The sequence below is a fragment of the Acinonyx jubatus genome, chromosome B4, assembly GCF_027475565.1.
Source record: "Acinonyx jubatus isolate Ajub_Pintada_27869175 chromosome B4, VMU_Ajub_asm_v1.0, whole genome shotgun sequence".
Classification (NCBI taxonomy): Eukaryota; Metazoa; Chordata; class Mammalia; order Carnivora; family Felidae; genus Acinonyx; species Acinonyx jubatus.
Window position 1 is genome coordinate 92,768,849 of NC_069387.1, and position 23,483 is coordinate 92,792,331.

Here is a 23,483-nt window from a genome sequence, read left to right on the forward strand (position 1 = left end):
TGTACAGCACAGTGATTCAACAATTCTGTGTGTTATGCTATTATCATCACAAGTATAGTTGCCATAAATGGCTATTACAACCCCAGTGACTATATTCCCTGTGCTGTACCTTTTATTCCCATGACTTTTCCATTCCATAACTGGAAGCCTATATCTTTTTTTTAAAAATTTTTTTAGCATTTATTCATTTTTGAGAGATAGAGTTTGAGTGGGGGGGAGGGTCAGAGAGACAGAATGAGCCACAGAATCCAAAGCAGGCTTCAGGCTCTGAGCTGTCAGCACAGAGCCTGACCCGGGGCTCGAACTCACAGACCATGAGATCATGACCTGAGCCAAAGTCGGATGCTTAGCCCACTGAGCCACTCAGGTGCCCCTGGAAGCCTGTATCTTCCACTTTCCTTCACCCATTTTGCCTATCCCCACCATCCCTCTGGCAACCATCAGTTTGTTCTCCATACCTGCTTTTTGCTTGTTTATTCATTTGTTTTGTTTTTAATTGTGTTTGTGTTTAATTCCACATGTAAGTAAAACCATATGGTATTTGTCTTTGTCTGACTTATTTCACTTAGTATAATACCCTTGAAGTCCATCCATGTTGTCTCAAATAGGAAGACCTCACAATGTTTTAATGGCTGAGTAATGGTCCATTGTATGAATATACTACATCTTCTTTACCCATTCATCTAAGATTGGACAGTTGGGTTGCTTCCATATCTTGGCTATTGTGAATAATGCTACAGCCAACACAGGGTGCATATATCTTTTTGAATGAATGTTTTCACTTTCTTTGGGTACTCCTCAGTGGAATTACTGTATTATATGGTATTTCTACTGTTAACTTTTTGAGGAACTTCCATACTGTTTTCCACAATGGCTGTACCATTTTAATTCCCACCAACAGTGCACAATGGCTGTACCAATTTACATTCCCAACAACACTGTACCAATTTACATTCCCACCAATGGTACATTTTTCTCCACATTTTGGCCAACACTTGCTATTTCTTGTCTTTTTGATTCTAGCCATTCTGGCAGGTATAAGGTGATATCTTACTGTGGTTTTGCTTTGCATTTCTGTGATGATTAGTGACACTGAGCATCTTTTCCTGTGTCTGTTGCCTCTCTGGATGTCTTCTTTGGAAAAATGTGTATTCAGGTTGACTGCCCATTTTTAATCAGATTATTTGTTTTTTTGTATAACTTCTTTATATATTTTGGATATTAATCCCTTATCAAATATATCATTTGCAAATATCTTCTTCCATTTAGTAGGTTGCCTTTTTGTTTTGTTGATGGTTTCCTTCACTGTGCAAATGCTTTTTATTTTGATGTAATCCCAATAGTTTATTTTTGCTTTTGTTTCCCTTGCCTTAGGAGACATAAAATGTTGCTGTGGCTGATGTCAGGGAAATTACCTGTGTTCTCTTCTACGAGTTTTATGGTTTCAGGTTGCACAATTAGTTGACCACAAACTTTTAAAAGCAATCACTTTTTAAAGTCCCAGCACTTAGTGTAGTGCATGGTAAGTTGAAGGTGACTGTTAAATGTTAGTTGAATAATACAGTGAATAAATGAATTGAACCAGGCTTTTGATGACAGCAAGTATCAAAATAACAGTGAGCTCAAAATTATACTTCCCAAGAAGTACCTGAAATAGAGTTTGCACAGTTAGCCAGGTAAGTGTCAAGCCACAATTTTTCACAATCAGCCAAACTAGTGAAGGACAGGGAACTTTTAATAATATCAGAGGAGCTTTCCAACTCACCCAACAGAGTGGGTCAAGGGAGGAGTTGAAGGCCATTTCAGGGTGTTCATAAAACAAGAACAACAAAGCAATTTTGGTTACTCTAATACATGGATGAATGTCAAGGCAGTATAAGAGACCACTGGTTTTGTAATCATTATTTCCTAAAAGAAAATTATAGCCTAAGAGAAAACCCTAAAAGAAAAAGGGTAGGGTGCCTGGGTGGCTCAGTCAGTTAAGCCTCTGACTTCGGCTCATGTCATGATCTCCCTGTTCGTGAGTTTGAGCCCTGGGTCAGGCTCGGTGCTGATAGCTTGGAGATTGGAGCCTGCTTCAGATTCTGTGTCTCCCTCTCTCTGTTCCTTCCCCACTCGCACTCTGTCTCTCTCTCAAAAATAAATGAAGATTTAAAAAAATTTAAAAAAAAGAAAAGGAAAAGAGCTACCAGCATTTTACTTATAGAATAAGGTCATTATAAAAATTGATTCTACTATTACCATGAATACATTAAAAAAAACTCAAAAGGAAATCCTTTGAATGAAACATATTTAGCTTTAGGAAAAATTCACTCTATTGTGTATTACTATCATTTTGCTGGGACCCAGTGACACTATTTTCAGGAATTGGCAGTGGAAGTTGGGAATACCTTCAATAACCTGTAAAAGAAGTGAGCTCAGAGAAGCACACCATCACTGACCAGAGTGGTTTGGGGGAGAAGCCGTCTGTAGGAGAGGAAAGTCTGGATCTTGGAAGGTCCAGCAGGTGAACAATACAGCCTTGCAACCTGCCTCTTGAGGAAATTTTCTCCAGTGAAATGTCCAAAAGCAAATCAATGGTATAGTAGTTATATCCATTCCTCAAAGGTTGTTACTTGAACTAAGCATTTTCAGTTTGTAAATACAAGGTTGGCCTATATTTATTTGGTGTTTATACTGTATGTCCATTTGGAAATGATCCCTTGCAATCCTGAGTGGCGATTTTTTTCTCTCTAACGTGATCAGTCTCCATTCTCAGAAGGAGAGTTCACCCCTCAAAGGAGAGAAAAAAGGCAAGAGTAGTGAATGGGGGAGCTTTCACCCTGTAATTTAGACATAAAAACTCTGTCTCAGTTTGTCAGTGGATGGAAGTCATTGATATGGACCTTGAAGCTTTGGTTTCTCTGAGGAGAAAAACATAAACTTTCCTTAAAATAGTTCGGACAAGAGGAAAGAACCCTGCTGTCAACATTCCTAATTTCTCTGGGTCTCTTTGGGCATTGATTTGAATGGGAAATATCTAAATGGGTGAAATCCGCTCTTCTTTAATTAAATTAGGTTGACACAAATGAGCAGCTGAGACGAATAGCCCAAATGAGGATTGTTGAATACGACTACAAACCAGAGTTCGCATCTTCAATGGGAATAAACACTGCCCATCAAACAGGTATGCACACAAATTCCCTTTTTAATTTTGTGTTGTCAACTCTTAAAAGTTCAATTCCCTCTTTATGTGGAGATTGTGTGCTATGGCATTGATTTCCTCTGTGAAATCCATAATCACTAGAACAGGAAAGGTGAGAGAAATTTCTGTGTCATCTTGACTCAACACCCCCATCCCTACTCCTACACTCCAAGGTACTGGCAGAATATTTTGAATACATTGTTTCTTTTCACTGGAATCATCTTGCTCAGAGCTGGGGGGCAGATCAGAGCTGGTCAGCTCCAGCTGTAAAAGGCAGACCCGGGAGAGGGAGAGGTGTGGAATAGATCAGTCTAGGTCAGAGAAAGGGCAGAGTGGTGTTTGTACTCTGATCCAGGAATCCTAGAGAAAGAGGGACCATTTAGGTGGCAAATCCTCCTGCAAGAAAAGAAAGGAAATCAAGCTAACGCCCCACCCTTACTTCTATATACAGGGATTTGAAGGTATTTACTCCCTCCTTCCAAAATCCGGCCCAGAGTCTCAAGGAAAAGTCAAGAAAATGACACCCCTGCTTTTAATCCTATGGTGGTTATGGGCTCAAAATTCCTTCTTTGCTTCAAATGTATCATAGATCAAAGCGAAAGCTGGGAGGGGATAAGCATGTATTTGCAAAAATGTCCTGGAGGGGGCTGTCAGCCTTCCATTTTGATGTAGGCTAGGGAGGATGTTCTCCAGAAAGGTCTTTTCCTGACTAAACCTGTTGGGAGTGTTTGTGTCTAGGAATGATCGCCCAGGAGGTACGAGAGATCCTGCCCAGAGCTGTAAAAGAGGTCGGTAATGTCACCTGTGAAAATGGGGAGACGCTGGAGAACTTCCTCATGGTTGATAAGGTAACCACTGAGTAGATCTGCCATTGGAGCTATGACCCCACGGTGAACCCCTTTCTGTGGTACCACATGCACTGAAACTTCCAACCAGGAAACAAGACAGTAAAAAGAAAGCTTCACTCAGCTATGGAGTAATTGGTATCAGTTATGCTAAGCTGTTCAGAGGTACCAAAAAGAAGCCCCGTAAGGCAAAAAAGAAAAAGGAATATGTAACAGTGACAGCAGAGTGGAGCAGGTCTTAACTGTCAGAGAAAAACTGGCCTGGGGAAAGTCCACTTAACAGGAGCACAACTAAAATGTGACCCAATGTCATGTGAAATAGTGACAGCAAGATTTGATCAGCCTTGTCTTAGAAAATGGAACTCAAACTTGAGGAAGTGTAATTTACCTCATCTAATATACTTTAGGTTGTCATTAGGATCAAATAATTAAATTCTTAGCCTGATTAAAGGCTGAATGGAGTGTTGATTTTTCTTTTCAAGCATAGTTTTTCAACAAAGTTGTATGTTCCATTTTCATAACACATAAAGTGGGTCAGTCTTAAAAAGATATTCATGAGCCTCATCGTTTTTTCCCAAGGGCCCATCTGAATTCTTTGATATTCAAATCATTCTCTTTTGAAGGAATGTCCCCATCTAAGGCTGTCATTCCCTTGATTGCCATTGCTCTGTGTGTGTGTGTGTGTGTGTGTGTGTGTGTGTGTGTGGCTTGAGTGGTTCTCCAAGCTCAGGTTTATGAATTCTGTGAAATCCTGCATTTTTTTGCAAGGTTGGCAAATTCACCCTGCTGCGGACATGCTGTACATTGCACTGTTATATTTGATGCTGGAGGGAAAACTGATTGACATGGGGATGTTATAGTTGTAGGGAGAGATGTCTGAGTTGAGACTAATTTGTAATCTGTCAGTTCACGGGGGCAGTGCTTCTCGAACTTCAAAGTGTACGTGAATCAGTGAAGGAACTTAAAAAATACGGACTCTGATTCAGCAATAATGGGGTGAGACCCAAGATCCTACATCTCTAACCAGCCTCTAGGTGATGCCAATTTTTCCACCCTCTCTGGTCAGCAAGCCACACTTGGAGTAGCAAGGTGGATAGATGGTGCCTTTCCATGCTGGGTCCTTCCTCGGTCTTCTCCCTACAAGTGCTTGGACAACAAATACTTAGATAATGGGCCTGGATGGCCTGCTCTGCCCCAAGACTGCAAGGACAGAGGGGCAGAGGTCGAGTTACTTACTCCTGCTTCCCAGACCCATCTCGAATAGAAGCAGCTCTTGGGTCATGCCCTCAGACCTGGGCTACCCTTGAGAGGTTTATCATGAGAAATCTATTTTTAATAATAAAGTACTGAAGTTTCCCAATTATTTACTTAAAATATAAGATAAGGGTGGGGTACCTGGGTGGCTCAGTCGGTTAAGTGTTCAACTTTGGCTCAGGTCATGATCTTGTGGTTCATGGCCCTGCGTTGGGCTCTGTGCTGACAGCTTGAAGCCTGGAGCCTGCTTCGCATTCTGTCTCTCTCTCTCTCTCTCTCTTTGTCCCTCCCCTGCTTGCACTCTGTCTCTTTCTCTCTCAAAAATAAATAGTAAAATATATATATATATATATATATATATCTCATATATCATATATCATACATCATACCTATATGATAAGGGATATTCTGAGGTATTCATGTAATAAGGTCATCCTCACTGTCTTGCATTTCCAGAAGCTTCCTGGGTGAGAGAAAAGTATGTAGGCACAGCCATCAAGCTCAGGGTGCAGCCTTGGGAATGTGTCATTAGGCTACCAAGGTCGGGCTCTTGGTGTTACTCATTTGGTAGCAGCCATATCTCTTTTGGCTGTGGTCCTTTGCTGGAACACCCAGGGAAGAGATTTCTGTGTTTTCTGTGTAGGTAACATCTGTCCAGGGCCTTATGATTGTCACTCTTCAGGAAAATCATTAGTTCTCCCCTGGCCCCGTGTCTTCCCATTCCCAGTTGAGTTGAACGAGGATAGTCAGGATTATTAGCAACAGCAGTTCCGAGGGCTACCCACTCCCTCAGTCCCCCACAGAGGCTACAACCCAAATTCATTCCTAAGAAGGCAAGCCTAGAGCCCTGGGAAAGTAAGGGTTGGTATTCCTATTGCAGGCAGCCAGGCTCATTTGTCATTTGAGAAGCAATCCATGCCAAGGCAGCATTCAGTTTATAAGTAAATCAAACTGACAGGAGTCCAGAATGGACAGGTTGTGATTCTCTGAGTAATAGGATCTTGTAGTGATTCAATCTACGAGGACATCACCAAGACCGCCCTCGTTTACAGAATCTGTAACACTAAGAGCAGGTGAACACCTCCATGCTCTGAAGCCTGGCCTTCCACCTTGGTTCACTTCTGAGGATAGATTTCAATTGCTGGTTTAATCCTCAACACTGTGAAATATCCCTCCACTACATTATAAATACTTCACAGAATATCTCCTTTATTCTTTCTTATTAAGAACATGGGTAATGTGACTCCTATTGCCCCATGCTGTTTGTTAATTGTACAATGGACAAGATATACAGGGAGCCTCTTGGTTTTCTGGCCTCCTACCCATTTGTGTGGGTGCCATGTTGGCCTTGGTTGCCATATCCAGGACTGCTTGTTTTAAGGAACTTCTCTAGGACTTCCTGGGCTTCGTGTACCATAGTAATAGGTCAGGTTCAGTTACAGTTTCTCCCTCTACACTCTATTTCTCTTCCACTGAATGTCCCATTTTTATTTTTTTATTTTAATTTATTTATTCTTAAATGGTTTTTTTTGAGAACAAGCATGAGTGGGGGAAGGCCAGAGGCAGAGGGAGAGAGAAAATCCCAAGCAGGCTCTGGGCTGACAGTGCAGAGCCTGACATGGGTCTCGATCCCACAAACCATGAGATCATGACCTGAGCCAAAATCAAGAGTTGAACGCTTAATCGACTGGTCCACTTAGGCGCCCCTGAATGTCCCTTTTTAATAAAGAAATTTTTGTTGAAGCTGAAGTGCAAACTAGAAATGCACATGAAAATGTTGAAATGTTGCTCTCCGTGACTGCGCTATATTTTCTATATGCACGTTTTGCAACGTTATGCCCAAGTAAGAAACAGAAATGGCTGGATCTTTACAGACTGCCCATGTAACCAACCAGAGCTGGAGATTAGTGCTGTCGGTCAAAGTTGGTATAAGTCACCTTTGTCTCTCAGGACAGATGACTGTGCACGATGAACTTCTCTTACCTGGGATAATTTGCTTCTTCTTACAAAATCCTCATGGTTCGTGTACCCCAGTGAAAGCTCAGTGATGGGAGGGGGCTGGTCCTGAGAGCCAGGAGCCATGGCAGGTGACCACCGCAGTCTAACCCTGCATTAGACTGTGAGGGCTTCGCTGTTTGGCTTACTCATCTGTCTCTTCGCTTGGCAACTTTATTGATTTCTGTGATTATTTAGGACCAGATGGCTACATTTCTTGAGCAGTATTATTAGGTGTGTTTGGTGTAAGAAAAATGTGCTCAATAAATGTAAGAGTGGCCTGAAGTGAATTTACAACTAAGCTTCTATAAAGATGAGGTTCACTCTGCGAATAACTAGGCCTTGAGTAATGTGTGTGTGTGTGTGTGCGTGTTGTGTATGTTACAATAGCATGATATAAGCCATCCTACTATGCCTTAATATGTAGTTACTTTTCACTGGTTCTCTTTTCCTTCAACTGTAATGTGGCAGGAACTGTCTGTTTGAGTCATGCAAAGCTCAGTAAGACAGGGTTCCTATCTTCAAGCAGCTAAGCGGGGTGTCTAAGCGGGGTGATGAGATAGGATGTAAGAATAGAACTCTGAATGACAGTGTGACAAGTACTGTGGGATGCGCAGTGCTCCTGTCTGTGGACACTAGGCAGGGGTTCACAGATGAGAAGGAAGCGGGGGACCGAGAGACAAGTGACAGAAGACAGTGGTGGACCTTGGGGTCCAAAGGTGTGACTGAGGGTGGAGCATCACAGATGGCCTTTCAAAGTTTCCTTTTTCTCATGCACAGTATTTGATTAGACACCAAGTGCTGCTGTTCTAACTTTGGTGACATCTCTTGTCTATTATCATCCCTCTTTATTCTCTTTATGTTTCTCACTTTTCTCCCTAAAACAAAAACAAAACTAAGCACCTCTAATCATACGATCTCCCTTTCCCACTTTGGCTCTTCACTGGTTTATTGCTAACCCTCCACAATCTGGATGGAATCTTCTGTTTCTAACTCATTTCCTAACACTCACACCCACTCCCCCCAACCCCAAAACACCTTCATAATACCATGTCTCTGCACACATGGGCACATCTGGTTTGCCTATCCCCTCCCCTACAACCTTTATTTTCTGTTCTCATGCTCACCAAAGTTTGTTGCTGCCTCAGAGCTGTTCTGTTGAGTGTTCTCTGCCCTTAAGACTCTTTCTTTAGATGATCTCATCATTTAGATCTCACTGCCAAGACCTTCCCTGACCACCTCATCTAAAATAGTCTCCACATCACTTGGTTTCACTGTTTTGTAAGATTCAGGACCACTGAGAGGATACGTAGTGCCTTTGCTGTAATTAGAAAAAGGTGCCTCCTCTGGGCCAGTGCAGACCCCATCCAGCCCCTCAGCTGGGCTTCTGTGAAGGGGGCACATTGCAAACTTCTTCACGACAGCCTGGAGACTTCTGTCCCTAGCTGGAATTATCTTATTTGCCTATTTATTCTTTGCCAGTCTCCCTGGTTAATTGTGTGACTCCAAAAATCTTCTATATTTTTCAAAGCTATATCTCCTATACTTTTCTTGTGGATTCAAGCCCAGGGCTTAGAGTACTGTAGGAATTCAACAAATACTGGTTGAATAACCTAATGAATTCTGTGATGCCTTGATTGATCCTGTCTCTACATTGGCTCAGGCTTCTGAATATAACATCTTCTAGAGTATTTGTCATATTGTGTTGTCATTCTGTTTCTATTCCATATCTCTTCCACTAGACTGTGAGCTTCTCGGGGTCAGAGAATGTGCCTTGTCAATCTTGTACTGTTTAGTACGTATTTGGTATATTGTGGGTTCTCGTAAGAATTTGTTTATGTTAATGGCTGAGTTTCTGAATCTCAAATAAAGAAGAGAAGTAGTTCTATTAATATAAGGAAATCTGATGGGAGAAGTGGTTTTCTAGTGGAAAAAATGAGTTCAGTTTTGAGTTTGAGGTGTCATCCGAACATTTGGATGAAAATGCCCAGTGGCGAGTAGGAGTGTGGAGACTGAGAGCACAGTAGGGCTTGAGGAGAAGCTGCAGACATGGGTGAAGATGTTAATAAGGGAAAGGTTATGGATGCTGGTCACAGATCAGAAGCCTGTGGCCAAGTCTGGCTTACACTCTTCTTTTCCTCATGGTGTTTTAAAATTTTCAAATTTATTGCATCTCTGTAAAAATTAGGAGATCTTAGGGGCACCTGACTGGCTCAGGCAGTTAAGCATCTGACTCTTGACTTTGGCTCAGGTTGTGATCTCACAGTTTGTGAGTCCCGTGTCCTGCTTAGGATCCTCTCTCCCTCCTTCTGCCCCTTCCCTGCTTCCTGTCTAAATAAATAAATAAATAAACAAACAAATAAATAAATAAATAACTTTTAAAAATTAGGAGATCTTCACGCAAATTTTGGATTTTTGGCTCCCTTGAAATACCAGATCTGGTGACAAGATGCTTAGGAGAAGCTTCCCTACAAAGGCTTCCTGGGCCATCCCACCCCTACTTCCTGCTACTTGCCTGGTCTATAGGCTTTCAGTTCTTACGGAATAAGAAGCAAGTAGACTAAAAGCAGCAGATTTCTTCTAGTTGAGGCCCAGAGAGGAAGGAAGAGACCTGGGAAGGCTGAGAGGGTTGGGCTAATGCAGGAGACTAAGGGGCAAGCACAGTGTCAGAAAGCCAAGTGAGCAGAGAGGATGGATGAGGACATGGCGGGGAAAGAGACGGGAGTGGGAAGAAAATGAACGTTAACAAAATCGTGTTGATTTTGATGACTGAAAAATCACCGATCGTATACGGCAAGGTGGTTAAGAGCGTGGATTTCAGCATCAGGTAAGACTTTGTCCAAAACCTGGCTCAGCAAGTTTGGGGGATTATAAAGTCACTTTCATTACTATACAGACCAAATTACTTTATTCTTTATAGTTCTCAGTAAATACAACTTTAGTATGGCAACTTAAAATTCTACCTTAATCACTTTTTCCCCCATGGAAGCAAATGCTTTTTTTTTTTTAAACGATTTTTTTAAATATAAGTTTTCTTAAGACCACAACTTTTGGGGTGCCTGTGCAGCTCAGTCTGTCAAGCAGCCAACTCTTGATTTTGGCTCAGATCATGATTTCACAGTTTGGGAGTTCAAACCCCGCATCAGGCTCTGCTCTAACAAGGGGGAGCTTGCTTGGGACTTTTTCTCTCTCTCCTTCTCTCTCTACCCCTCCCTAGCTCAAGCTCACACTGTCTCTCAAAATAAAGAAAGAAACTTAAAAAAAAAAAAAAAGACCACAACTTTTAGGTCTGTAACGTAGGATTAACCTAATAAATGGTTAATTGTTGATAATTTTTTTCCAGATGCCACTCAGAGATGGCTACCACCTTAGCTGTCTCTGAAATGATTGATGTTTTTTTGACAGAATGACACATGCTATGTTTTTATTCAGAATAACTGAGTTGTAAAAAAATGCATTAGTTTGAGTTCATATGGCTGGCCCAGAATCCAAACGTAGGCATTTATTTATTTATTTATTTTAAAATCATTAACGTTTGAAGAGAGTTGACGCGCAACGTCACATTAGTTTTAGGTGTGCAACACAGGGATTCAACAAGTTTATGTACATCATGCTACGCTCAAGTGCAGCTGCCGTCTGTCATCACACAACACTATTACCCTACCGCTGTATACTGACTGTATTCCCTGTTCTGTGCCTTCTATTCCCCTGACTTCTTCATTCCGTAACTGGAAGCCTGTATCTCCTGCTCCCCTTCCCCCAAAATGGGGGCTTTTAAATGTCCTAGTCAGCAGCTGGTTTAAAAATCTAATCTTTTCTCATCAAGGGAGGTAGCAGAACTCATTTACTGACAGTGGCGATAAGTTTCCTGTCGGAGGTAAACGTTCTCTGTTGCACTCACATGATTGATTTGACTCCAAGCCTGATGATTGCCTTACAGCTAGTATGTTATTAAAAGCAACCCTGGATATTTTAACAACTGATCATCTGTTTGTAGGCCATCTTCTTTCCTAAGAGCTCCTCACACTGGAAGCAGGGAGAAAAATCCTCTTGTTTCTGGTAGTAAACATTCAAAATAAATTTTTTTTAATGTTGACTCATATTTGAGAGACAGAAAGAAACAGAGTGCAAGCGGGGATAGAGCAGAGAGAGAGGGAGGCACAGAATCTTGAAGCAGGCTCCAGGCTCCGAGCTGTCAGCACAGAGCCCCATGCGGGGCTCGAACTCATGAACAGGGAAATCATGACCTGGGCCAAAGTTTGACGCTTAACTGACTGAGCCACCCAGGCTCCCCTCTGGTAGTAACAGTTTAAAGGGAAACATGACATTTATTGTTTTCTTGGGAAATTTGGTTTTGTAGGAAAATTTCTTTTTGTAGTTATGTCTTCTTTTAAAAAGTTACTGCTCATTTTTTTCATGTGTCAAAAGTTCAGAAGTAACAGAAGTAAAACCAATGGATCACCAAAATAGTGATTAGTAAAAGTTTATTGTGCACACACAAAAAAGATGGTTTGCAAACTGGGAGCGCTGAAGCCAAAACATGGAATAAGGATCCAGGGTGTATTATTATGAAACAGCTTATATAGAGAGAAGGCAGTGACTGTTTATTTTTCACTCTGATTGGTTATAATATTAGAATTTTCTTAAATCATAGGGAATTAGTCAACCTTGGGAAACAGTTCATGTTTTGCTGCTGATTTCCAGAGGCACAAACAAGAGATGACCTATGTCAAGTTGGTTGTGCAAAATAAGTTAAATTAAGCTTTGTTAAATGACTAAACTAGTTTTGTCTGCTCAGGGAATTTTCAAGTCTAGTCTCCATTTGTTTTTTATCTTATTTTATTTTATTATTATTTTTTTAATTTTCTAATAATTATCTTTTTTTTAATATGAAATTTATTGTCAAATTGGTTTCCATACAACACCCAGTGCTCATCCCAACAGGTGCCCTCCTCAATACCCATCACCCAAATCAGGAGACTATAGATGCTGGCGAGGATGTGGAGAAACGGGAGCCCTCTTGCACTGTTGGTGGGAATGCAAACTGGTGCAGCCGCTCTGGAAAACAGTGTGGAGGTTCCTCAAAAATTTAAAAATAGATCTCCCCTATGACCCAGCAATAACACTGCTAGGAATTTACCCGAGGGATACAGGAGTGTTTTTTATTTTAAAACATGTATTTAAACAAGATGGTTGGATGGATGGAGATATGTGAGAAAGTATGCTAATTGTGGAATTTAAGTGGTAGGGTATATGGGCATTTACCAAACACTTTTGAAAACTTTTCTGTGTGCTTGAAAATTTTTGTAATGAAATGTTAGGAAAAGAAGATGTTATTCCAGACACCTAAGACTGCAATTTAAATATTGTGGCAGCAGGTGGTGGCAATACTTTGAAAATCAGATAGGCCTGTTTAGTCAAGCCACTGATTTAATACCTGGAATTTTATGCTTTACTAAAGTATAACTCAGCAGCCTGCTTTTCTGGTTTAGGGATTCTTTTTTTTTTTTTTTTTTTTTTTAGTGTTTATTTTTGGAGAAAGAGAGAGATGGAGCGAGAGCCGGGGAAAGGGCAGAGTGAGAGAGGGAGATACAGATTCCGAAGCAAGCTCCAGGCTCTGTCTGAGCTGTCAGCACAGAGCCCGATGCGGGGCTGGAACCCATGAACCGTGAGATCATGACCTGAGCCAAAGTCGCACACTTAACTGACTGAGGCACCCAGGTGCCCCGGGATTCTGTTTTTTAAATCCGTATCCAGGCCTGGTGAGCTATCTACAAAATAAACTCTTGGACAGAGATGTAAAGCTGAGTTTATTCAAAGGCCAAATAATTGCCTGGCACATCCATTGGCTAAAGGTTTTTCTCCCATTGGTAGTCATTTTCACGATGCTCAATTACAGGCTATTTTATTCCCATCATTTTATTATAAAACATTAGTTCATGCAACATCAGATGCCACCAGGAGAAATTTTCAAGTCTGTGACTGTCTCTGGGAAAGAAATAAGAAGAGCCTGTTTCAACTTCTCAAAGCTTGCTTTGTGATCAGACTTCATTCCCCTTATTTAGTGTTCAATAGAGGACAAGTTGCAGCCCCCCAGAGAGAAAAGGAATGGGCTCTGCTGCCTGGCTGCTCCTGTTGTAGGCTCCTTTGTCATCAGAGATGTCAGGGACCCGGGAGCCTGCAAACTGTGTTCTGCAAGGGTTACCTGGGGAGTGAGGAGGCACTGAAGGACTTTTATCCATTTCCTGAGCCAAACCCTCCCAAAGAGGAAAGGACCCAACCCGAGTGGAAACCAGTTTGCTGGATACTGTCCAACCAGTTGCCCATTGAGCTGAGGGTGTTACACACTAGTATTTCTTTGTTTAATTCACCCACATTTCCATGGACATTTCCTAACATGGAAATGGAATTTGGACCTCAATCTTTTTCCTTTTCTGAGAGCAACCTCGGACAAAAGAATAAACTTGAAGTTTGGCCACTCTTTATTTGACTAGAGAATGGTGCTATGACCTCTCAATGCCACATGACACGAACAGTCCTGGTAAGAATATTCGTTCATTTAATCATCAAATCCATACTGAGTTTCTGCCTGTATTGGAACATCGACTATGGACAAGATGCGGCCCTATCTCTAGGTGTTTACAATATAGGTAAATATGACAGTAAGTGGAAGGAGAGTGGGAGGTGGGGGAGGACAGGTGGTTCAGGTAGAGGGAGCAGCCTGTGCTGTGCTAGGCCCAGACACTAGAGAAAGCTTGATATGTTCAGCAAAGGGCAAATGGTTCAATGTGATTAGAGCACAGAGAGTGAAGGGGGCTATAGGAAAGGATAGGGCTTAAGTAAGTGACCTCCTCTAAGCTCAGCATTGCTCTGATTTCATATTGCTCCTTGTTGTTTTCATGTGCACATAGACTTGCCAAACTGCCCCACGTGTCTTTTCAGAAAATATGTCATGCTGTCCATTTGTACCTTCACCCCAAAGCGAGTCTTACACGGGCACAAGATGCTTGTGTGATTTGAAGCAGTTTCTGTTTTCCCCCAGAGTCTCCCGAACAGTTATTGGTGGCAGGCTGGCTTCATGACTTTTGCATCACAGTTGTAAAGCTACATGTCAGCTGAGATAGTGGGTCCCATTAATATGGTTAATAATAACTGGACAGAGTTGAATAATTAAATTAGGTTCAATGATAAAATAGTTATGAACCAACACTGGGTATTAGATGGGGAAGCTTTTCAAAATGCCCCAGACTTATGCCCATCCGAGTCCTAATGAATATAAACCTTTACATAGGACCTGGATGTGTGTATTTAGATAAAGTTCCTCAGGGATCTAGGTGCATGTTCATGGTTAAAGTGAACTCACAGAGACCTTAGCACTTGCATAGAAAAGAATATTTTCAGAAAATTCTGGATTATGTTTTTGAACATATTTATACTGGCTTCAATACGGTGATAGAGGATTAGAAGTCAGAAGTATTTTAGTCAGAGTCAGTCTCTAGAACATGTCCTAGAAATTTATTTTTTGGTAATTTTCTATTGGATCCATAAAGTCAGGGCCATAATTACAACCAGGAAGGTAGTAGTAAATTCCCTCTCCATCTTTATTTCCTCTTAAGTAGGAAAACACATGAATTATCTTCTTGCCTATTGGATCTACTTAGAAGATGTATGGTGCTAGTAAACTTGAGTTGGGGAGATCAAAGCTGGCTTTTTATCATTATTTACAAGTAACTGGACAATTGCAGCCAATCGTTCATATCTCGTGAGGCAGCATGAAAAGTCCCATTGGGTAGATATTGCAGAATGAAATTACTGTGTTTAGAGGGGACTTTAGTATCATTCTCCATGGCCTGCTCTCAGTTGGAATCAAATTCATGGATCAAGCAAACATTAAAAAAGAAGAGGAAGCTGGTTGCCGAGAAAAATAGAAAAGAATATTAGGTATAGTAGTGCCATTGAAGATGGATAAAAGTGGGTGGATTCAGGAGATTTGGGACATTGAACTGACAGCACTGCATGGTGGGATCGCCTGTGGGTAAGCGGACGGAGGAAGAGTCAGAGATGATGGCTGGGAATCTGTCTGGATTCCCAGTGGTCTGGGACCACTGCTTGGACATAGTGACCAGTTATAATTATAGTGTAAAGCTTTCTACAATGTAAACATAGTGAATGGTCATATGACATTTACTGTGATTTAGAACCATAGAACAAAATTCTTGTCTTTGTGATTGCTGCCTTATTTTTATTAAAATAAATTTAGAAGCAAGCAAAAATTTGTAACAGAATTAGAAAATTTTAAAGAGCTTTTGTCGGGAGATTTTTTGTTTTTGTTTTTGCTTTCCGATTTATTTGTTAACATTTTTAATGAAAAACTTCAAACATACACAAACTGAGATTAATAGTGAAACCCATGTATATACTTAGCAAATTCGACAGTTTTCAATTTGTGTCCGATCTCATTTTATTTAAACCCCCCACCAACTATCCTACCTTACCAACTGAATTTTTTTTGGCTTTGTTGAGGTATAATACAAGTTTAAGGCATACAACATGATGATTTGATACACATACTTATTGAAGAGTGATTCTACAATAAGGTTAGTTAACACATTCATCACCCACACAATCATCTTTTGTGTGCATGTGGTGAGAACATTTAAGATCTACTCTCTTAGCAGCTTTCATGTATATAATACAAGATTGTTAACTATAGTCATCATGATGTACATTAGATTCCCAGAACTTAATTCATTTTAAACTGAGTTTGTACCTTTTGACAAACATCTCCTCATTTCCCCCATCTCTCAGCCTCTGGCAATTACCATTTCTACTCTGTTTCTCTGAGTTTGGCTTTTTTTAGCTTCCACACATAAGTGATATCATACAGTATTTGTCTTTCTGTCTCTTACTTATTTCACTTAGTATAATGCCCTCAAGGTCCATCCGTGTTGTCACAATGGCAGGATTTCCTTCTTTGTTATAGCTAAATAATATTCCATTTGTGTGTGTGTGTGTGTGTGTGTGTGTGTGTGTGTGTGTGTCACATTTTCTTTATTCATTTATCAATCAATGGACACTTAGATTGTTTCTGTATCTTAGCTATTGTGAATAGTGCTGCAATGAGCATAGGGTGCAAATATCTCTTAGAGACAGTAATTTCATATCCTTCAGACATATACCCAGAAATTTTTTGAGGTACCTTCATACTGAGTTCCATACTGCCTGTACCAACTGACCTTTCTAACAAAAGTGCACAATGGTTCCCTTTTCCCCACACCCTCACTAACACTTGTTATCTCTTGCTTTTTTCAAAATAGTCATCTTCACAGGTATGTGGTGATATTTCACTGTCGTTTTGATATGCATTTCCCTGATAATTAGTGATATTCAACATCCTTTCATGTACCTTTTAGTCATTTGTATGTCTTCTTTGGAAAAATGTTTATTCATGTCTTTTGCCCATTTTTAATCAGATTTTTTTTTGTTTTTATTTTTTATTTTTGCTGTTGATTTGTGTGAGTTCCTTATGTACTTTGAGTATTAACCCCTTATCAAATATATGATTTGTGAATATTTTCTTCCATTCTGTAGATTGCCTTTAAATTTTGTTGATTGTTTCTTTTGCTGTACAGAAGCTCTTTCATTTGATTTAGCCCCACTTGTTTATTTTGCTTTTGTTGCTTGTGCTTTTGGTGTCATCCAAAACATGATTCCCAAGACCAATGTCCAGAAACTTTTTCCCTATGTTTTCTTCTAGGATTTTTATGGTCTTGGGTCTACATTTAAGTCTTTAATTTATTTAGAGTTACTTTTGTAGAATAGGGGTTCAATTTCATACTTTTCTTGTGAATATCCAATTTTCCCCACACTGTTGAAGAAAGTATCCTTTCCTCACTGAGTCCTCTTGGCTCCCATGTCAAATTTTAGTTGGCCATATAGGTGTAGGTTTATTTCTGGGTTCTTGATTCTATTCCATTGGTCTATATGTCTATTCTTATGCTAGTACTATTTTCATTACTGTAGCTTTATAATATAATTTGAAATCAGAAAGTGTGATTTGTTCTTTCTCAGTGTTGCTTTGGATATTTGGGATCTTTTGTGGTCCCATATAAATTTTAGGACTTTTTTTCCTGTTTCTATGAAGGATGCCATTGGAATTTTGATAGGGATTGCGCTGGATCTGTAGATGGCTTTGAGTAGTATGCACGTTTTAACAGTATTAATTCTGCTGATCCAAGAACATAGGATATCTTTCCATTTTTTCATGTCTTCGGTTTCTTTCACCAACATTGTATAATTTTCAATATACAGGTCTTTCACCTCCTGGTTAAATTTATTCCTAAGTATTTTATTGTTTTTAATGCCCTCGTAAATGGGGTTCTTTATTTCTTTTTCAAATAGTTCACTGTTAATGTATAGAAATGCAACTAATTTGTGTATGTTGATTTTGTATCCTGCAACTCTACTAAATTTATTAATTCTAATAGTTTTTTGAAGGAATATTTAGAACTTTCTGTATATAAGATCATATCATCTGCAACAGATATAGTTTACTTATTTCCAATTTGGATAACTTTTATTTCTTTTTGTTGTCTAATTACTTTGTGTAGGACTTCCGATATTATGTTGTGTAAAAATGGGGAGAGTGAACTTCCTTGATTTATTCTTGATCTTAGAGGAAAAGCTATCAGCTTTTCATCGAGTGTAATATTAGATATAGACTTATCATATAGGGCTTTCATTATGTTGAGGTATAGCCCATCTATACTTTGTCTAGAGTTTTTTTCAAAAAGATGCTGAGGGGTCCCTGGGTGGCTTAGTCCTGAGACCTTTGTCTCAGGTCACGATCTCATGGTTCGTGAATTCAAGCCCCACATTGGGCTCTCTGCTCTAAGTGCAGAGCCCACTTTGGATCTTCTGTCTCCCTCTCTGTCTCTGCCCCTCCTCTGCTCTCTCTCTCTCTCATCTCTCTCTCAAAAATAAATAAACATTAAAAAAAAAAAAGATGCTGAATTTTGTCAAATGCACTTTCTACATCTATTGAGATGATATGATTTTATTAATGTGGTGTATCACATTGATTGATTTGCATATGTTGAACCACTTTTGTATCCCAGGAATAAATCTCACTTGGTCATGATGTGTGATCTTTTTAATGATTATTGAATTTGATTTGCTGATACTTCATTGAGAATTTTTTATCCATGTTTATCAGGGATAATTGCTTATAATTGACTTTTTTTTGTAATGTCTTTATCTCACTTTGGTATCAGGTTAATTCTAACCTTTTAAAATGAATTTGGAAGTGTTCTCTCCTCTTCAGTTTTTTTGGGAGAGGGTGAGAAGGATTTCTATTGATTCCTCTTCAAGTGTTTGGTAGAATTCACCAGTGAAGCCGTCTGGTCCTGGACTTTAGTTAGTTGGGATGTTTGTTTGTTTGTTTGTTTGTTTGTTTGTTTGTTTTGAAGTTTACTTATTTATCTGAGAGAGAGAGAGAGAGAGAGAGAGAGAATGAGAGACAGAGCAAGTGGGAGGGGTAGAGAGAGAGAGGATCCGAAGCAGGCTCTGCACTGCCAGTGCTGAGCCCAATGTGGGGCTTGAACTCATGAACCGTGAGATCATCACCTGAGCTGAAGTCAGACACTTAACCAACTGAGCCATTCAGGCACCCTGATATATTTTTGATTATCGATTCAATCTCCTTTCTCTTAATTGGCCTGTCAGATTTTCTATTTCTTCATGATTCAGTCTTGGTAGGTTGTATGTTTCTAGGAACATCCACTTACCCAATTTGTTGGAGTACAATTGTTCATAGTAGTTTCTTATGATCCTTACTGTTTTTGGGGTATCAGTTGCAGTGTCACCTCTCCTTTCTAATTTTATTTATTTGAGTCTTCTCTCTCATTCGTTTTTTTCTTAATCTAGGTAAAGGTTTGTCAATTTTGTTTATCTTTTCAAAAAATTAACTCAATTTTGTTTTTTTCATTTATTTTGGTCTCTTTTTCATTTATTTTTGCTCTGATCTTTGTTATTTCTTTCTTTTTACTACCTTTCATCTGAGTTTGTTCTTTATATAGTTCCTTGAGGTATAAAATTAGGTTGTTTATTTGAAATCTTTCTTTTTTCTTCTTAATGTAGGTGTTGATTGCTATAAACTTCCCTCTTAGGACTATTTTGCTATATCCCATAAGTTTTATTATGCTGCATTTCCATTTTTATTTGCTTCAAGATATTTTTTATTTCCCTTTTGATTTCCTCATTAACTCATTAGTTTTCCAAGTATGTATTGTTTAATTTTCACCTACTTGTGGATTTTCAAGTTTTCCTCCTGTTATGAATGTCTAGTTTCATACCATTGTGGTCAGAAAAGATACTTGGTACAATTTTAATCTTCTAAAATTTGTAACGCAGTTTTGTGACCTAAAATATAATCTAGATTTGAGAATATTCTGAATGCATTTGAGAAGACTGTATTCTGCTTTGTTGGGTGGAATTTCCGTATATGTCGGTTAGGTCCATTTGGTCTACAGTATAGTTCAAGCCCAGTGTTTCCTTTTTGATTTCCTGTCTGGATGAGCTATCCATTGTTGAAAGTAGAACACTGAAGTCCTCTACTATTATTGTATTGCTTCTATTTCTTCCTTCAGGTCTGTTAGTATTTGCTTAATATTAGGTGCTCTGATGTTAGATCTCTCTCTCTCTCTCTCTCTCTCTCTTTCTGGATATAGATATACCAATATCTAATCTATATATATATAGAGAGAGAAATATATATATATATGTGTGTGTGTGTGTGTGTGTGTATACACACACATAGAATATAGACATATATAGATACATATTCTCTTGAGTGAATTGGCCCCTTTAGCATTATATGACCTCCTTTGTCTCTTATTACAATTTTTGACATAAATTCTATTTTATCTGATGTAACTATAGCTACCCCTGCTCTCTTTTGGTTTCTATTTGCATGGAGTATCTTTCTTCCATTCCTTAAGGCTACATGTGTCCTTAAAGCTGGTGTGAATCTCTCTTGTAGGGGGCAGCATATAGTTGGGTCTTTTTAAAATTCATTTGCTCTCTCTATGCCTTTTGACTGGAGAATTTAATCCATTTATTTTTAAAGTAATTTTTGATAGGGAAGGACTTATTAATGCCATCTTAATCATTGTTTTTTGGCTGTTCCCTTGTTCCTTTCTTCCTCTTTCACTGTGTTCCTCTGTGAACTGATTTTCTGTGGTGGTATGCTTTGACTCTCTTCTTTTTATCTTTTGTAGGTTTTAGCTTTATAGTTACATGAGGCTTATTTATACAACATATGTTATAGATAGAACAGCTTATTTTAGGCTGATAACAACTGAATTTTGATCACATACAAAAACTCTACCCTTTTACTCACATCTCCATATTTTATGTTTTTGATGTCATAATGTACCTCTTTTTTATGTATGCACCATTAACCAATTATTGTAGCTGTAGTTACTTTTAGTACTTTTGTCCTTAACTTTTATACTAGAGTTAAGTGAGTTACACATCTCATACTACAGTATTGGAGTATTTTGAAATTGACTATATATTTACCTTTACTGTTGTGTTTTATACCAGTGTGCATGCCTTTAAACTTCATGAACTAAGCTTTAAGTTTGTAATGTTGAGCTTTTGAGTCCTTTCTGAGTGGTTGCTTTACAGTGTTTGAAACCTTTAAAGCTTCATTTCGCATCATGAGAATCTCAAAGACACATAGCCCTGAGTTTGATCCCCCAACTACAAAACAATCTTTCTCTTTTGGCTTTGACCTCATCATTTTACCATAGTGGATCAGCTTCTATGAGCCCCAAAGAATTCTTTGGCATTCTGAACTTGTAAACAGAGAGGGGGAAAGGAGGGGAGGTCACAGGATCAGGATATGGGTAGATGAGAGCTTTCCAGTGTTTTTGTTATGGCTGAGAGACAGACACACATGTTTCTATGACAACTACAGTATGTGGGTTGGAGAAGAGATGGTTTGCACACTCTGGCTTTGGTTGGTTTCCCTTTCTTGCTCTTTCTGATGTGTCAGTGACCTTCCCTGAACAGATAGAATTAAGTGTTATTGTTTTAAATTTTGTTTGGGAGTTAGGCTAAATTTAAATTGTACATGGTAGATCATGAGATGTTAAAGCAGAAATTAACACTTCAAGAATTATCTTCTCAGTATGAAGAAACTGAAGCTCAGAGAAGTTGTTTTGTTTTATATGGGGTCTCACATCTAGTAAGTGGCAGAACTCAGAGAAAAGCCCAGGTCTTCATTCCTTTCTCCTTCACCTAAGTAATTTGATGCATTTTACCAGGAAGAACAAGAATCATTTCTTATGAGGATTTAGTGATGTACACACAAATCAACATTCAGAAGCCTGTTCTTTCTTTTTATGAGTTTTAAATATAGTATAATGGCCATACAAAATAAATCTTCAGATTCCAAACTTGACAATGTCCTTCCGCTCCATTTTCTCTCTTGGATTACAAGGACATATTTCCATTTTATTGCAAATTGAACACAAGCAGTTTGACTACACAGCCAGCAGTTTAGCAAGATCATTTCAAGTTGCAAACCTCTCCAGTTTTGTCTTGAATGAACTTGAGGTTGGGTGTGTATATAACTATTTTCAGTGATATACTTTAACTGTCTTTGAATAGGCTCAGACAGTTCCCTGGTGGTCTCAAACTGCAAATTTATGCCCTCTGTACTATCTTCCTTTCCAGGACCAGATCTTTATGGAAAATGTGGGCGCAGTGAAGCAGCTCTGCAAACTAACAAACAACCTTGAAGAAAGAATAGAAGAGTTAGAAATATGGAACAGAAAGCTGGCCAGGCTAAAGCGGCTCAGTAGTTTGAAGTCTTCAGCCAGTGAAGCAAGCTCCATCAGGTATATCCAGGGGCACCACAGGAGAAAGGAGGCAATAGGGCCTTTCCATAACCAGATCAAACTAGATGGTCTTTCTGATCAAGCAGCAACCACTACTTTCTGCTAATGAAGTCCCTATTCTGTTTTTAGAATGTTTTGGGACACAATTGCCTTATGTGATAATGTTCTTATTTTTTCTGTTGCTGCTTTGAAAATGAAACAAACCGTGAAGTGTCTGTTTAAGAGCAAGGTGTTTTAGGAAATGTTGCATTTTACAAAGGATGACTTCTCCTTTAAGGAGTAGAAGTGGCCATTTCTAAATTTAGAAAATCGTCTTTGGTTCTCAGGGGAAAAACTTCTAATTTTTTTTTTCATTTAAGGAGGTAAATGCACATTTCCTGGGGTCTAATTATGAGAAAAAGAGAAATACAACATTTAACGCATTCATTTACGCTTACTAAGGTTCTTTTTCTCAAAAGGAACTCTCAATTGCCTTGACTTTTCCTTTGTAAAATTACCACTGTATTACAGAAAAAATCATACTGCTGTGTTAGTGGCAGCCTGGGCTTTTGTCGTGTAACTCCTGGAGAGGCATTTGAACGGTAATTAACATTCTCTCTCTCTTTTTAAAGCAAATTTAGCAGAGCTGTTAGTGCATCTTCTCCAAGAAAGGCCATTCCCAAAAAAACCAACAAGGTAAATAGACTTATTTGTAATGCACAGTGATAATGTTTTATACATATATATAAAAAAAGAGTGTTTAGAGAAATTGATCAAAAATGCTTCCCTTCATTTATCTGTTGATAGACTCCCTTGTTTGCATCTTCATGCACTTTAGGTATTTAATTACTACCCCTTTAATAGTTTTTTCAAAAAGATGTTTAGAGAAATAAGTACAGAACATGTTCATTTCAGAAATACTATTCTGCCGGGTTTTTTTTTTTTTTTAATATATTGCCTCTATCAAGTGAAATTCATCAGCTTCCACATGCATATGGCCTTAGGCTGCAAGATCTGTGTGGATGCCTTAACTCAACCTCATTCCTTATCTATGGCTTCAGAAGATCCCAGGGGGACTTCCATTAATCCCCTAAATCCCTTTTTTCCCTTTTGATAGTTAGTACTCTATGTGCAAATGGGGAAATAGGTATTCACTTTCTTGCAAAGGTTAAAGTGTGATGGTTTTATTAATGAATAAAGAGAACTTCCATCAAATAGGGTAACATTTACTTTAAAAAGTGAAGGCTAATCATTTATTGATTTAAAGTACACCCTCTTCAATGAAGAGGAGTGTCAGTAAGGGAGAAGCTGCACTATTCC

The 23,483-nt window shown here is 39.0% G+C and overlaps 1 protein-coding gene across 4 annotated transcripts in view; it reads left to right on the plus strand.

Moving 5' to 3' along the window:
- MYRFL (myelin regulatory factor like) overlaps positions 1 to 23,483 on the plus strand; it is a 127,360-nt gene that overhangs the window by 82,368 nt on the left and 21,509 nt on the right. For all 4 annotated transcript variants that reach the window (XR_008300338.1, XM_053226491.1, XM_053226490.1 and 1 more), the window contains exons 12-15: positions 3,058 to 3,166; positions 3,923 to 4,032; positions 22,021 to 22,184; positions 22,796 to 22,859. Coding sequence is in view for 3 of the 4 variants with exons in the window: in XM_053226491.1 (XP_053082466.1) it covers positions 3,058 to 3,166; positions 3,923 to 4,032; positions 22,021 to 22,184; positions 22,796 to 22,859 (447 nt within the window). In the remaining variant the exon portion in view is untranslated. The remainder of the gene's footprint in view (positions 1 to 3,057; positions 3,167 to 3,922; positions 4,033 to 22,020; positions 22,185 to 22,795; positions 22,860 to 23,483) is intronic.